General features: G+C 35.5%; 1 protein-coding gene across 4 annotated transcripts; it reads right to left on the minus strand.

Annotated features, from left to right (window-relative positions):
- Positions 1-6,018: 6,018 nt before the first annotated feature.
- On the minus strand, positions 6,019-13,476 carry LOC128994365 (uncharacterized). Of its 4 annotated transcripts, none has more exons than XM_054418895.1 (4): positions 13,259-13,476; positions 12,117-12,238; positions 8,673-8,774; positions 6,019-6,164 (listed from the first exon to the last, which is right to left on the minus strand). In XM_054418895.1, exons 1-3 carry the CDS (start codon positions 13,340-13,342, stop codon positions 8,675-8,677), a joined length of 306 nt encoding a protein of 101 aa, XP_054274870.1. In that variant the 5' UTR covers positions 13,343-13,476; the 3' UTR covers positions 6,019-6,164; positions 8,673-8,674. The 4 variants fall into 4 exon arrangements, 2 of the variants coding, with proteins under 2 accessions (XP_054274870.1, XP_054274869.1); XM_054418894.1 differs by having other exon boundaries at positions 8,630-8,774; XR_008490887.1 differs by lacking the exon at positions 12,117-12,238 and having other exon boundaries at positions 8,630-8,774; positions 13,412-13,476.
- Between the last annotated feature and the right edge of the window lie 2,224 nt (positions 13,477-15,700).

Below are 15,700 nucleotides of genomic sequence, written 5' to 3' on the forward strand. Positions count from 1 at the left end.
CTAGACAGCTAGCTGTTATATCCACGGGCTTCACCCCGTTCCGTTTGACTTCATAAGTATTAACATTGAGTATTGTTAACACTATTGATTGGATAAGTTAAGTTAACTGATAATCATTTAGCGTTGAACTTACTAAACAACATCACAGATGCAATTTACGGACTTGAGAGGCCATCAATTCTGGACCTGCCCTTCAGATTTTTGTAAAGAGTTTTATCGAAAAATTTGTTGTTAACAGCTATTTTTAATGTTCAAAAGTTACTTTGTTGTATTGCATTGCATATTTATCATGAAAACATCAAAAGAAATTTACAGATATTTTTAGTTGTACATATTCTTTAAAGACATCAAGAGAGTTATCAAGATCCCTTAGTTCGCTGACGATATAAATCTGTTTGAGGAAAGTTGCTTCCCTCTATGATTATGAGTCATTTTGCCTTAGGCTTAATACTTTAATTTGAAATGGCAACCATACAAAGCAGGTATTTTAAGCCAAGTACCAGTATGCATGGAGATGAGTGTAGGATGGATGAGTGGCACGATTTTGTATCCTTGTTAGTGACTAAGGCCGACATATTCCTTAGACACAGCTGTCAATTAATAGCCCATACTTTGGGCTAATGGATAACTATAGGGACCTACAGTTTATAGTAGAATCCGAACCACATTTTTCCTTGGTATAAAAAAATTGGTCTAATTATCAGGATAGTATTATGCGGATAGTCGCAGTAAGGGCGTTAATTCAAACCACGAAGTATCACATCCACAGTACATGCCTATAAATATCCACAACTCCTGACCTCCTAGTAGCTGAATTACAGGATGACACCACCGTCTCAGTCTCTTAATGATGTCTTAGCTAAGACTTGACCAAAGATAATGGTTGATTCCACCAAGAATAAGTTAAAAATTGTTGGCATTAACAAAATTCTCTGGATATTGACTATTACCCAGATTTGACTCGCCATGTGGGTTTGGTCTTTGGGCCAGACATTCAGCACATCTGTGCCAAGACCTCTGGCATTCTCAAAATGATCTGCTGTGCAAGACACTGTTTGAGCATCCATGATTTTTGTCTCCATACCTGCTATATATATCCAGTATAATTTTTATGTGCGGCAACAACTAGGGTCTTCGGTCTTAGTGTGTATTCTGGTCGCTTTTACCAGCACAGCCTTTTTCAATGTCTTAGGCCCCCAATACGGGAAGAATGAGCATACGCCTAGTATAAATTGTCCCTAAAGTAGTTCTCGTATGTCAAGAAGTTTACAACATAGATTTACATTGTAAGAAAGGGGATTAACCCTGTACCCACGGTGCTCATCTAAGCAGATACTCTGTTTACATTACACTTAGTCCTCGCCACCCTAAGTTGAGGCAGCCCAAGGCTGCACGGCATATACCTAGTGCGGCCTTTGGCTGCCTCAACTTAGGGTGGCGAGGACTATAGACGACCAGTTGGTGTGAAGAGAGTTGAACAGTAGCATGAGTATCGATTTACAAATTCCTTTCCCTGCTGACGTGAGCTAGGCGATAGGGTACCGGTAGGGCTAACTTCCAAGAAACATCGTTAACCTATAAGTCAAACACCCAATCAGCCAATGAGAAGGGTTAATGAAGAAAATGGAGGGGTGAGGAGTCTCGGAGCTGGAGGACCAGAAGAAACAAATCGAGGAGTTCACCACGGGCCACTGGACCAAGAAGATCGAGAGTTTCGGAGTGTGTGTATCGGTGCGTGTGCTTCTGGGACAATAAACAGTATGTAAAAAGAATAAAATATATAACTAAAGTTTTGTAAAACAAACAAGTCATATAGTTTGTCAGTAACTCATTCTTTTAAATTTTTAATTGATTTTCTTTTCTTGTAAATTATAACGTTGTAAATTTATTTATCTTATTATTGTTGATCTTTGCCTTTTCAAAGTTTTCTTTTTCTTTACTTTTGTTGTTTTTCTTAATTTAATTTTGTTCATTACACGTTGAGCAACACCCTTAAGCAGTCTTATGTCTCATTAACCTAACACCTCTAGACATTAACCTAACACCTCTAGACTATGAAGTTCAAACATTTATTCAGAGGAAAATTCTTGAGTGATTTTATTGGGTTGGCTAAATAGAGTTTTTGTTTCAACTTTTGAATTACTTATTTCATTTTTACAGTACACTCATTAGTCATTAAACACCAACATTATTTTATTTTACTAGCTATATATTAACTTTGCTTCTTAAGATTGGCACTCGCATATATAATATAAATATAAATATCATTTTATCTTTATGTATAGTTATCTGAGACCTGTACGAACAAGAACAATCTGTTGAGGATTTTATATAGTACTGCTTTGCTTAGTGCTATACAGTATAATCAAATAATCAATATCTTTTTATAATAAAATAATCAAATATCTTTTTAATGTGTCTTTTAATATCAGCTGCTTGATTAGATTATTATGTTGTCCTAATATGTTCACAGTTTGAAGTGTTAATGTTTTAATATCTTTCCTTTTTACATCAATTATTAATAAAGTATTTTATGTATTTTATTCCCTCATTTCATCAGGTTACGGGCCCAGAAAACGTGTTTGATATAATTCATTTTGAATATGTATAAAACTACATTAAAATGAAGAATTCTGGACTGATTGTGTTTGGTAAGATTTCTAGGCTTATGAAAAATATTTTGTTACCCAATTTCTTGAAATGAATTTTTATGTTGTTTGACCTAAAATGGAAACTACACAAGAAAACAATAATACAACTCATACTATTACACCTACCTCAAGTAATACAGGATTGTCTAGTATGACAAATATTATAATGGGAGGAAATAGTAATGTTGAACGTCTAGAGGGTGTTTCAAATTATAACAATTGGAAGTTTTCAATGAAAATGGCATTAATAATTGATGGACTTTGGGATTGTGTATCTGATGATACTGAAATTAAAGATAAAAACAGAGATCAAAAGGCTCTTGCAAAAATTTGTTTAAATGTTTTGCCTACTTGTTATCCTTATGTTAGGAATGCTAACACTGCTAAAGAAGCTTGGAATAATCTCCAGAATGCTTTTGAAAACAAAAGTTTGGTTAGAAGACTTAGTCTTTTAAGACGTTTACTTAGAACTAAATTGGAAGATTTTAGCACAATGGCAGACTATGTAAATGGAACTTTGTCCTTAGTTCAACAGTTAGCTGACATAAATCACATTGTTGGTGATGAAGAAGTTGCAATGCTACTTCTGGGTGGTTTACCTTCAGAATATGAACCGCTTATTATGGGTATTGAAGTTACTCAAACAACTGTCTCAAGTGAGTTTGTTAAGACTCGTCTCTTACAAGAGGATTTTAGGAGGTCTGAAAATACTTCAACTGGAAGTGAATCAGCTTTGGCAATTAAACATTCTTATGCCAAGAAAATTGAGAAGTTGAAAGATTCAAAAGGTAAGTTTAGACCACAGAAGAAAATTATTTGTCATCATTGTAACCAACCTGGACATATTAAGCCTAACTGTCCTAATCTTGGCAATAATTCTCAGCACAAATCTAAGGCAAATTATGTTGGGAAACACAAAGAAAATGACAATGTGTTGCTTACAACCGTTTTCCATACTGAAAATATAAAATCTTATGAATCCAAAGTTGATCATAATGATTGGGTAATTGATTCAGGTTGTACAACTCATATGAGTAATCAAATGGTGAAAAATTGTAAGTTTGAAAAGAAGGAAGTACTAGTGGCCAATAATGCAAAACTTACAAGTAAATGTGTTGGTGATATTGAACTTTATATAGAAAATTCTAATAAAGTTACTGTTAAGGATGTTTTATACATACCAGAACTTGCTACTAATTTGTTGTCTGTAAATAAAATTACAGAAAAAGGTAAAATAGTAGTTTTTGACAAAGATTCGTGCAGAATTTATTCAGAAAATGACTGTCGAATAGAGGGAAATAGTGACATTTCTGCTGTGAATGACGGTGGTGTATATAAACTAAACTTAATTGAGCCAACAAAGTTGAATGGTCACTCTGAATTCGAAGAAGATATTTCATCAGCTGCTCTTACAGTTGCTACCAAAGGTACGTGGCACCGTAGATTAGGTCATCTAAGTCATAAAGGAATGGATTTACTAAGAAATGGTTTAGTTAATGGAGTAAATTATTCAAAATCAGAAAAGGAGAATACTTGTACCGCATGTATTGAAGGTAAGACAACAAGAAAATCTTTTCCAAAAGGTCAAAGTATCAGAGCTACTTCATTACTTGAGCTAATTCATTCAGACTTATGTGGACCTATGTCAGTTAAAAGTTGGGGTGGATCTCTTTATCTTTTAACATTCACCGATGATCTCTCGAGAAAAACTTTTGGCTATTTACTTAAACACAAAAATGAAGTTTTAAGTAAGTTCAAAGACTTCAAAATGGAAGTTGAAAATCAAACTGGCTTTAAAATTAAGCGCTTGAGAACTGATAATGGCAAGAGTGAGTATGTTAACAAACAATTTGCAGATTTTCTACGTTTAAATGGCATTATTCATGAGACCACTATACCCCACACTCCAGAGCAAAATGGTGTAAGTGAACGTGTTAACCAAACACTAGTTGAAAAGACAAGATGTTTACTTCAAGATTCAGGTTTAGGAAAACGATATTGGGGAGAAGCTATAAACACAGCTATCTATTTGAAGAATCGTAGTCCTACAGCAGCTTTAAAGAATGCAACACCAGAGGAAGTTTGGACTGGTTCAAAGGTTGATCTAAGTCACTTACGGGTTTTTGGCTGTAAAGCTTATGTTCATATTCCCAAATGTTACGGAAAGAAACTTGACACAAAAGCAAAGCCTTGTATTATGGTTGGGTATTGTGAACATTCCAAAGGCTACAGACTAATTGATCCTAAGAAACCTTATTCTATTATAAAAGCATGTGATGTACTTTTTGTAGAAGACCAATGTCATTCCTCTGATGTGAAAGATGACCTGAAAAATGAAAGTCAACAAGTTGAATACACTGTTATAAACAGTAGCACAACTGAACTTGTGGAAGAACCAAACAATGATATAACATGTGTTGACAACGAAGAAAATCTTGTTCATTCTAACAGTGAAAGTGAACAGGGAGTTTCAGTAAATGAAAATACTTATCTAGAACAGCAAGTTTTGGAAGAAGGAAATTCTTTGATTGGAGATAAAAGACCTGAACGTGATCGCAGAAAACCATTATGGATGAACGACTTTGTTTCATATCAAGCTGTTGATGTTTTCGCAGAACCACAAACTTTCAATAAGGCAATTGAAAACAATTTCAAAGAAGAATGGATGAATAACATGGACAAAGAGTATAATTCTCTAATTAAGAACAATGTTTGGGAGTTAGTTGATCGTCCGAAGAATGAAAATGTGGTTAAACGCAAGTGGGTTTATAAAACTAATAAAAATGTAGATGGTGATCGTGAGAAGTTCAAAGCACGTCTTGTTGCTAAAGGTCAAGAATATGGTTAAGAAGTGCATTTAAATTAAGTATTTGCCAACTGAAAATATGACGGCTGATATTTTAACCAAATCATTGTCACGTGAAAAATTTAATAACTTTGTGACAGACTTGGGACTTAAAGACTCAGATTAAATAAAAAAAAGATGTTTGATTAAGGGGGAATGTTGAGGATTTTATATAGTACTGCTTTGCTTAGTGCTATACAGTATAATCAAATATCTTTTTAATGTGTCTTTTAATATCAGCTGCTTGATTAGATTATTATGTTGTCCTAATATGTTCACAGTTTGAAGTGTTAATGTTTTAATATCTTTCCTTTTTACATCAATTATTAATAAAGTATTTTATGTATTTTATTCCCTCATTTCATCACAATCAAAAAATATATCTAAAAAGAAGAATATTTTATCTATAAAACTGTCAAAATAGTTAGAAGATCAAAATAAACTATATAATCATTTTTACATGTTTTCTTTACAAATTACAGAGAAGTTTACTGGTAAGAATTTTAACAAAATTAACTGCTCTAGATTAAATATAAGGTTTATTGGTAAAGTATAAAAACAGTACATAACAATAAAAGGCAACATATAATAATAACTATAGCTGCCCTGTACAGCGGCCAACCTTCTCCATAATATTTTTGTCCAGAGCTGGGGCTACATCTTTCTTCCTGAAACAAACATTTTAATCTTGGTAAAGAAAGTCACAATTTTAAAATACTCAAGGGTACCAAATTATGCGGGTTGGTGTAGTTGGTAGTTTCAAATAAAAAGGTCTTATTTTACAATAAATTACCATAGGTACCCTTAACTAAAAGTTTTTAACTGGTTTATTCCGCCTACAAACGTGCGACACAAACTCGATCTTTGAGGGGCTTTCATTGCTTGTTAAAGACACATGTTAACCTCTTGCCACATTACCAAGAGTTATTCTTCTTGCTAGAAGAATAACTCTTGTTAATGTGGCAAGAAATAGATATCTTCCTGAGGAGGATCTAATTGGGAAGCTACAGGCTTTTATCGGACGCCTGAACTTGTAACTTCAAGAAAACAACTGTATGGGGTGCGCAATAATTTTATTTTTGGATGAAGTGCTTTATGGTCTTGGCCTGCCCCTGTTAACAGTTTTAACAGGATCAGCAACAGGTAAATTAAACCTTTTATATTTTGTCTAGGCCTATATTTCCCTGATCAAGTTAGTGCAAAGAAGTTTTTGTTGAATAATAGTTGTAAAGGCTTTAATTTCCTGAATTGAAATAAGTACCTGGGGACCGAGCCATGGCGTAGTTTATTTTGAATTTTAAAGCAATATACAGGAATGGATGCTATAGAAGAATTTGAAATTTATAAAACAATCAAAATTCAAGCTAACACATTATTAAGCGACAAAATCAGTTTACAGTCTAACGCTCTGTATGATACTCTAATAAAAAAACAAGAACAGCTGATGAACAAGGAGCCGAGCTGTACAAAGTCCACCGCCCAACCATCTTCCGCATCGCAGTCATGACCCTCATCTGCAACTGTGCGCACGAGGTTGGGGTTGGACATTGTAAGTTTTTGTCAGTAAGCCTACTCGTTTTATTCATAAAACGTCTATGACTGTAAATAGTATATGTCCGTGTTTCGCATTTAAACTCTTGATGACCCTTTCGAAGTTACAGTGTTAAATGTTCTTGTAAAAGATCTCATGATGAGGACTTAAGTCCTTAAAACCCGTAATCCATAAGGACTAAACAGGATCAATCTGGCAGTACTGAGGTTATTTTATACCTTTTATAGTTGGTTCATTGATCTTGAGACAAAACAACTCAAATATGAAAATGAATATTATGTTATTGATATATTTTAACGTAAACAGTAGGGCAATTACAATGTTGGTCATAATTGTTTTTATACAGTAGGCCAACATTTGGTGGCTTTTGTTCATAAATTCGGACTACTTAACAACTGTTTGGATTAGGCGGTATAGTTCATCTTCCCGTTGCGAAGCACGGGCACAGAAGCTAGTAAATTATTAAGTGATTTAATAAATAACTCTATATACAGTGGCGGCGGAACCAGGGGGTCAGGGGGGTCAGTTGACCCCCCTGAAATTTTAGGAAGAGTCAGGGGGGTCAAGGGTCAGGGGTTCATATAAAAAATTTAAAGATATAAAGCATTCCGTACTGTATACGTTTATTTTTTCGGCCCAAGAAGAAAAGTATAAGTAGGCCTAAAAACAGTTACTGAAGATAAGTACAAAGACAAAAGTTCCACGATGACGCAGAAGAGATTGAACCATCTTGCCATCTTATCCGTCCATAGGGACATTGCTAAATCTATTGATGATAAGCACATTGCAAGAATGTTTGTCAATAGAGTTGAAAGTCGCTGTGCAGTTTTCGGGAATTTCAAAGACTGAAGTTCAAGTTAGGGCCTACTGAAGTTTCATCAGCAGAAGTTTAAAAATCTAGTAAACTTGTAGTAGGCTAATATCTTGAGATTCTCGTGTGGGATTTTACTTATTTTAGCAATAATTCATGAAAAAGGTTTTGTATTTCTTAGTAATTTTATGTTGTGCCAATACAATGTTTGTAATGTTTTTTGTGTAAACCATTATTTATCCCCAGTGGACACATTTACTTGGTTATACCCTATCTTCTTACTTTTGTGATTAACTATAATCAAGCAGCCAATTTTAATTTAACTTATTATTAATTCAGTTTTGAGGGGGAGGGGCAGAGCCTGCCGAAATTACGCAAACACATAAATCCCGAGGGTCTAGAGCTTGTTTACTCTTCTCTGTCGTCTGCAGCAACTCATTGCTGACATCTTTAGTAAAATCTGGGCACCAGTACTTCATTTTATGTTTGTTTGAGATGTATGTGTATTATTTATTATAATGTTTTTACAATGAACATATTAGCGTCTTTGTTAAATTGTAAATTTTCTTTGTTACTGCTTGAAGAAAAATGTTCTTCAGGTAGCCTAAAAACACGTTTTAAGGCTTTTATTTTTCAACATTTTCCCGGGGGAGGACCCCCGGACCCCCCTTGCCCCCCAGATGTGGACCTCCATCATAGAATTCTGACCCCCTAACAAAAATTTGCTTCCGCCGCCCCTGTCTATATATAATATTTACAATAAACTATACCTTCAAAAACCTGGCTGTTTAACGGATGATATGGCAGACACACACTTATCTCACTAGGTGCTCTTCCTTAAGTTCTTTTACGGAGTACAGCGGCCTATAATTAGTATTCCTTTCAGCGCCTTCTGAAGGAGGGTGCATCCATCTCCTGCAAATGAGTTGCAGTTAATAGTAGAACGAGGATAGCTATTCTAGGTAAGTTTGAGACGACAGCAGGAAAAGTCTATATTTTGTGCTCTTCTGGTATAGTACTCCTGCACCCCAGTGGCGGATCCAGAGGGGGGGGGGCAGTCGCAGTTTGGAAATATAGGTATGTCATATATTTTTGACTGCATGTAATACAGTAGTGCATACAAATTGCGTAAAATAATTTGTCACACTAACTTAGGACAAAGAAATGGTATAAAACTGCCATTTTTGAAGACTTAGTTTAAACAAATTTTTGGGGAGGGAGGGGGTACCCCCGAACCTCTCAGACACCCTGGTCCCCCCCCCTTGTGACTGTTCTAGATCCACCACTGCCTGCACGTAATCTTTTCTAGGGTCAGGATATCAAGCACTACGCCGTGAGTACCCTTAAGCTACATTTCCATTCCTACAAGTCGCAGGCACAAGTTGAGGCACATGTCGCACGTAGTTTGTCATGCCGTTTCCATTCCAGGCACAAGTCCCGCCACTTCAACTGGCAGACAAGGCAGTGTTCTCTTTTATTGTGATGTGGTGAGGTTCGGTGGATGATTTTGATTATATTGTGTTCTACAAATCACCATGGATGACATAACAGCCTCTGATTTTTTATTTATGGCTGGTGCATACAATGAACTTAGAAGAAAACTACCTAGATAGAGGATAAGAAGTTTTTTGGCTAAAAGAGCATTGGAAGGTGCATTTAATCAATTGATGAGAGATTTGCGCCGTGACTTGAGCCAGGATGTTTCCATTCCTACAAATTTGGAGATTTGTGCCGGCACAAATTTGCAGGAATGGAAACGTAGCTTAAGATCCTTTAAGATTGGCCGGCAATGATCCAAATGCCGAACAACTGTAATAATACTAAAGATTCTGGACAGCATCGTTGTATCATCTGCAAATAATAATGTTTTCCCATTCAGATTAAGGCAGGATTTTGTATAGGTTAGGCCTAACTTATACCCTTAACCTCATTGACGGGTAGGGCAGTCAAAATCGATGCAAAAATTAAAAGCCGAGTAGGCTAAGTTTATGGGAAGATTTCATTAGCTTAGTGTAGCCTAATGTTTTTAATATCATAAAATAAAAATGTCTTAAAATATTATTAGACTAGCCCAGGCTAATCATGGGGTTACAGCTCTTTTGCTTGATGCATTGAAATGGATTTGGTGAAGTATAACTACATATTACAACAAGTACTATTACCCCTGATCTATTTAACTGCACAACTATACTTATTATTTATTTTAACGTCTGTGATAGAGCCTATTTATTTGATAAGCTATGCATAAAAATGTGACTGTGATAATAGGCCTATATCGCTATTGATCAAGTAGCCTATATACCGTGAGTTAATGTGTCTCAGACGAAGTCTATAGTGATCAGTGATTATTAAACGACCAATAAAATGGGCCTACTTAATTACTTGATGTCTTTAAGATAGCTAAGTTATTTTGTTAGTAGTATCAACTAAGTTTAGACCAGTGACGTAGCCAGGGGGGGGGTCCTGGGGGTCCGGACCCCCCCCCCTTCTGGTCTTAAATATAATATTTTTTGTTAAATTAAATGTAGAATTATATAATTGTACTGTATTGACTTTGGGGTTGATTATTTTCAATGCCAAGAGAGCTAAAAAAGACCGTTAGGGTCTAAATTTTTAAAAAATTTCCCGGACCCCCCCCTTTACCTGGACTCCCCGGTCGGTCGACCCCCCCTTTACCTGGACTCCCCGGTCGGTCGACCCCCCCTATTTTGAAATACTGGCTACGTTACTGTAGACTAACCTACAAGGTTTATTATCACACATAAAAATGTTTTGATGGCCGTTGCCCTAGCGGTAGGTTTGTTGCGCATTTGCTACCTACAAAATCCGGGCCCTGTAGGGTGGGTTATAATGCGGTAGAATGGCGATAAACTTAGGTTAGTTGCCCATTGACGCCTTGAACAATAGATCTCTTGAAATTGTAAAGAGCAATGAAGCTTAGGCCTACGAAAAAGCCAGTCTACCGAAATAGGCAAATCATTATGAATTTAATGTGTACCATGTAACCTTGTAAGTTATAGCCATCCACCTCCACCTGTCACGTGAAGCCACAATAATCAAAGAAAAAATCACACTACTCCAGCTGCTGAGAGTATCAAATACGTATAGGCTATGTTATAAAATGCTAAAAACTCAAATGAAGTGGTTTGCAGTGCTCCGCAGGGTCAGCCCCTAACATTGTGCAAATAACTTCTTTTTGTATTAGTAGAAGCTCATGGACAAGGGGGGAATGGCCCCAAAGTTGGATTCCATATTGATTGAAACAGCCCAAAATAGGCTAGTTTGAGATATTCAATATCGACAAAAGGCTTGAGTTTCCAGAATAAACATGAAACTCTCGATAGTTTTTTGCTCAAATTTGTGATGTGAGTTTTCCAGTTTAATTTACTATTGAGGTGGAAGCCAAGAATTTTTACTGAGTGGTCTGATTGTTTAATAGAGAGTGAGAAATCAATTTTCTGGGTCTTGGATTGATTACAGATCAGTTTATTTGCAGAAAACCAGTTTAAAACACTCCTATTAGAACGAAAGCGCTATTGTAATTTTTTTAAATTGTTCTGCGTAAATTACACATTCGACAGGAGTGTTACATGGAAGATCATTTACTGCGATTATAAAAAGGAAAGGGCCTAGGACCGAGCCCTGTGGAACTCCTGCTTTAATTGTGGTCAATGTTGAGTGTTTACCCTCCACACTAACATATTGCTTCCTATTAGTCAGATATGATTCAAGCATTTCTATTGTGTTTTTGCTAAGTCCATAGAATTTGAGTTTAGCCAGCAAGATGTCAAACGGGATGCAGTCGAAAGCTTTTGTTAAATCAAAAAGTAGCATGGAAACAGTATTTTTATTTTCAAAAGCATTAATAATATAATTGGAAATGTGAGAGACTGCCATCATAGTTGATCTGCCAGCTCTAAACCCAAATTGAGAATCAGTCATCAAGTTATTAGAGTCAAAAAAGTTATTTAACTGTTTTAACATGAGAGCTTCGAAAACCTTAGATAAGATTGGTACTATCGAGATTGGGCGATAGTTTTGACATAGATTCTTGTCACCCTTTTTATAAATTGGAGTTACTTTTGAGACTTTAAGTTGGTCAAGAAAATAGCCATTACGGAGACAACTATTAAATACGGTGGAGAGGGGTGTAGATATGTAGTGTATAATATTCTTGATTAGGCCTATGTAGTTTGAAAGCCAAAAGTGATCCATAGATTTAGAATTATTTGAAAATTTTGAGACTGTTTTTGTTACCTCATTTGGTGTAATAGGTATCCATTCAAATTTAGAGACGCCCAATTTTTGTGTAGATTCCAGTAGTTCTCTTGGTGTGTCTTGAGTCTGGCCCACTTGATTGGCCAGTTCCTCAACTGAATCTGTAAAGTAGGTATGTGTTTAATTTGTTAGGGTCAAGAGTAACATGAGATGTGCGTGTGGTTGTATTTTCCTGTGTTATTATGTCCCAGGCGGCCTTGCATTTGTTCTTTGAATTGTTAATGTATTTTGCACAGGCTAATTTTTTAGCAAGGTTTAAATCCTTCCTGTACTGTTTTTTTAAGCTATTGTAGATATTATAAGCTGCCTGAGCCTTTACAGAATCAATTTTCCTTACTTTTTTTAAAAACTATCACTATAATAGGTGATTTTATTTTTCACTAGATTAGTCTTATTATCTGATCTAAGCTTTTTCTTAACAGGTGGAGAACAATAGTACCAGAGGTTAACAAACCTATCAAAAAAACTATCAAACAATGTTACTGGGCTACTCTCATTTTCTGTAATGTCTTCCCATGACTCGCTCTGCAGTACCTCACGGAAAAGATTGAGATTTTGTTTATTTTGTTTCCTAACAAGAACACTAGGCTGCTCAATAGATAGGCCTACATTTTGTGAGCTTTTGCAGGCAGGTCTATGGTATTTAAAAAGCAGTGGATCATGATCGGCCAAAGCGCCTTGCAAAATTGAAACTTTGTAAAAATCTTGAGAAAAATTGACTAATAAGTTTATATTATCTAAACAGGCATCGTTTCTTGTAGGGAATTTATTACTACATTTTAGGTCAAGTGATCGTAGTAGGTTCGTGAAATTAATTGAGATTTGTTCCTCCATCTTGGCCATTTCAATGTTAAAGTCCCCACAGACTATGGGCACTTATTGTGACTATCATTATTGTGGTTCTGGCACTTCAACATGAAAGGAAGAGTAGCCCTCGTATTTAGTCCTAATTTGGGTACACTTGAACAATGGACATTGAGGAAAATAGAATCAGACGAACAAAGGATAGGAATATAGTTACAATCAGTGAGGTCAAACAATTTAAAATTACGGGACCAAAGAGGAAACATGGTAGCAATTATGATACACTTCCATATGGGTTTAAAATTCAAAAAACTCACCAAAATCCAAAATCTCAACTCCTGAATCACTATCACTATCACTCCAGTCCTCCCAGTCCCCAATATCCACCTCATTCCACCCATTTTGTGATGACAAAAATGGTTCTTTAAACTGTAGTAGTTGTAACTTAGGCCTAAATTGAAAATACACACCTAAAATACAAATTTGTATGACAATTGAAATTGACAAACAATAAATTCTCCAAAATCAAAATCCAACCTCAAACTCGAGCTAGAGCAGCAGCAGCAGATCTAGAAGAGAAGAAGAAGAAGAAACGCAGAACAGAACAAGAAACGAGACGAAGGAAGGCTGAAATTTGGGTGGAGTAGAGGTAATTCAAAGAAGTCGCGGGAATTTTCAGAAGTGTAGAGGGTAAGCGACCGCACCGCGAAACACGTGACCACGGCGAAGCCACGCCCTTCCCCCAGAAGGGAGGGGCCGGGACCTAGCTGACCGAGTTGAGTTGTCGGTACCAACTTGATATGTGATTTAAGTGAAATGGTACCTAGGTGAAAGGTTGCCTAAAAGAAGGCCTCCCATTTAGACACCATAGGAGTTGGACCTGTTGTCTGACTAGTTCTAGTTCTATAGTCTGCCGCTCGGCCGCACTGCATGCAACTCATGTGTCATGTAGTTAATAATTGAGGTTATGTTCTTGTTATTGTATATGTTGAGTTTAGGAATCTCTATAAATTATTGTATAAATCCCAAGTACCCATGAACTTTTGAGAAAACTACGTCACAACCCCATAAACCATTAGGCCTACTTAAAATATTCGTTATTACGAGAAACCTTCCTAAAAACTATACATTATTTCATAAATGATGTATAATATAATAAATATTATATTTAGGTTTTAACACTTAGCCAAGGTTTTTTCTAGTGGGGCCTTGACTTAGCCAATCAATCAATAGTTTTATTGGGTACAGTTTCTTAACTGAGCTATGCTAATATCGATTGAAACTATCGAATTGTAAATATTGATTAATAATCGATATTTTTAAATATAGGCCTATCTATTATAAAATAAAACTATCATAACCTAACCTAAGAAACCAAACTTGCTGATTGTGAAAAAACCGCATTAAGGTTTGCTAATCGAATCGATAGTTTCAATTGATATTAGCATAGCCTAGTTAAGAAACTGTACCTGTTTACGTTTAATTAATACTTTTGAAGTCAAACGTGGTGAAGCCTAATTGCGTTTTTGGCAAATCATAAGATTGATCAATCATTTATTTTCATTGTAAAAATAATTAATTTTTAAAGACATGACGCAATCTATCTGACATTGTCAGTCAAGGATTAAGAATAGGTACAAGTATTCAAGTAAGTATTTCTAGAAAACCAATTTAGTTAGGCCAAGGATTGCTAACTTGGTATTAAAAAAACAATTATTTGTCTATAGGCTAGTTTAAATATTTATTAATTATTAATATTTATAATATAGGCCCTATTATTAATAAATTATGCGAGACACCAAGTTAGTAACTATTGTTACTCATTCCGCAGTAATTACTAACCAAGTTAACTTAGTCTGTCCTATATAAACGCAAGCTTTAGCTTGAAATTTGATTGTGGATGGATGGAATGGGTTGGGTTGGGTAGGCCGCAACATTTTTGAACAACTGTGGTAGACACAAAGAACACAGTACACAACTTAAGTTAGTGATGAATTTAATTTTTAATTTATACAAGGTAATTTTTTCAACAAACAGGGTATGCAACACAGGGTTTTAAGGTAGTTGTGTCTGTGAGACGTTAGTTGTATTAGGAGCAACTTAATCACTTTAAAAACTATAGGCCTAACTTTCTCTTTACAACAGGGACTGGATAAGTTAGTTGTAAGTTTAACTTAATTTAAAGAAACACAGTCTCGATGTAGACTGAGTAGGAAAGGTTGACTTTCATTCTTTAAAACCCAGGAAAACCCAGCTTTATGGTTCAAATAGTTTGACTTAGCGATAGTATAGTGTACACTAACACAATCGTAATAGAACAAAAAAACTATTGAATTACTTAATCACTAGGCCTAAACAGCTGCTTGTTTCTTAAAACAAGTGAAATTGCAAAACAGTTAGGGGTAGTTTTGAAAAGCTATCTTTAAATTAAAACTATTTTAGTTTTGTAACATAGTTTGTTCGTATAATGTTGAAATAAGTGGTGTCAAAAATATAGTTCCATAAAAGTGTCTTTTCAACCCTCGGTCGGGTCAAAAAGAGTCACTTTAGGCCCTAGTGATGAAATATACTAACTTATTTGACACTATAGAACTTTATAAATGGCTCATTCAACTGTGTTCAAATTGGCGACCATATAGATCGATGGGATGTCTCACATCAGTATATAAAAATAAATGATATTATGTAAAATATTTGCAAACATCTGCTGGCCTTCACAAGAAATAAAAAGACTTACATTTTTCGGGGTGGGGACCGTG

The sequence above is a fragment of the Macrosteles quadrilineatus genome, unplaced genomic scaffold, assembly GCF_028750875.1.
Source record: "Macrosteles quadrilineatus isolate MER2022 unplaced genomic scaffold, UCM_ALF_1.0 Scaffold_5__1_contigs__length_97177068, whole genome shotgun sequence".
Lineage (NCBI taxonomy): Eukaryota > Metazoa > Arthropoda > Insecta > Hemiptera > Cicadellidae > Macrosteles > Macrosteles quadrilineatus.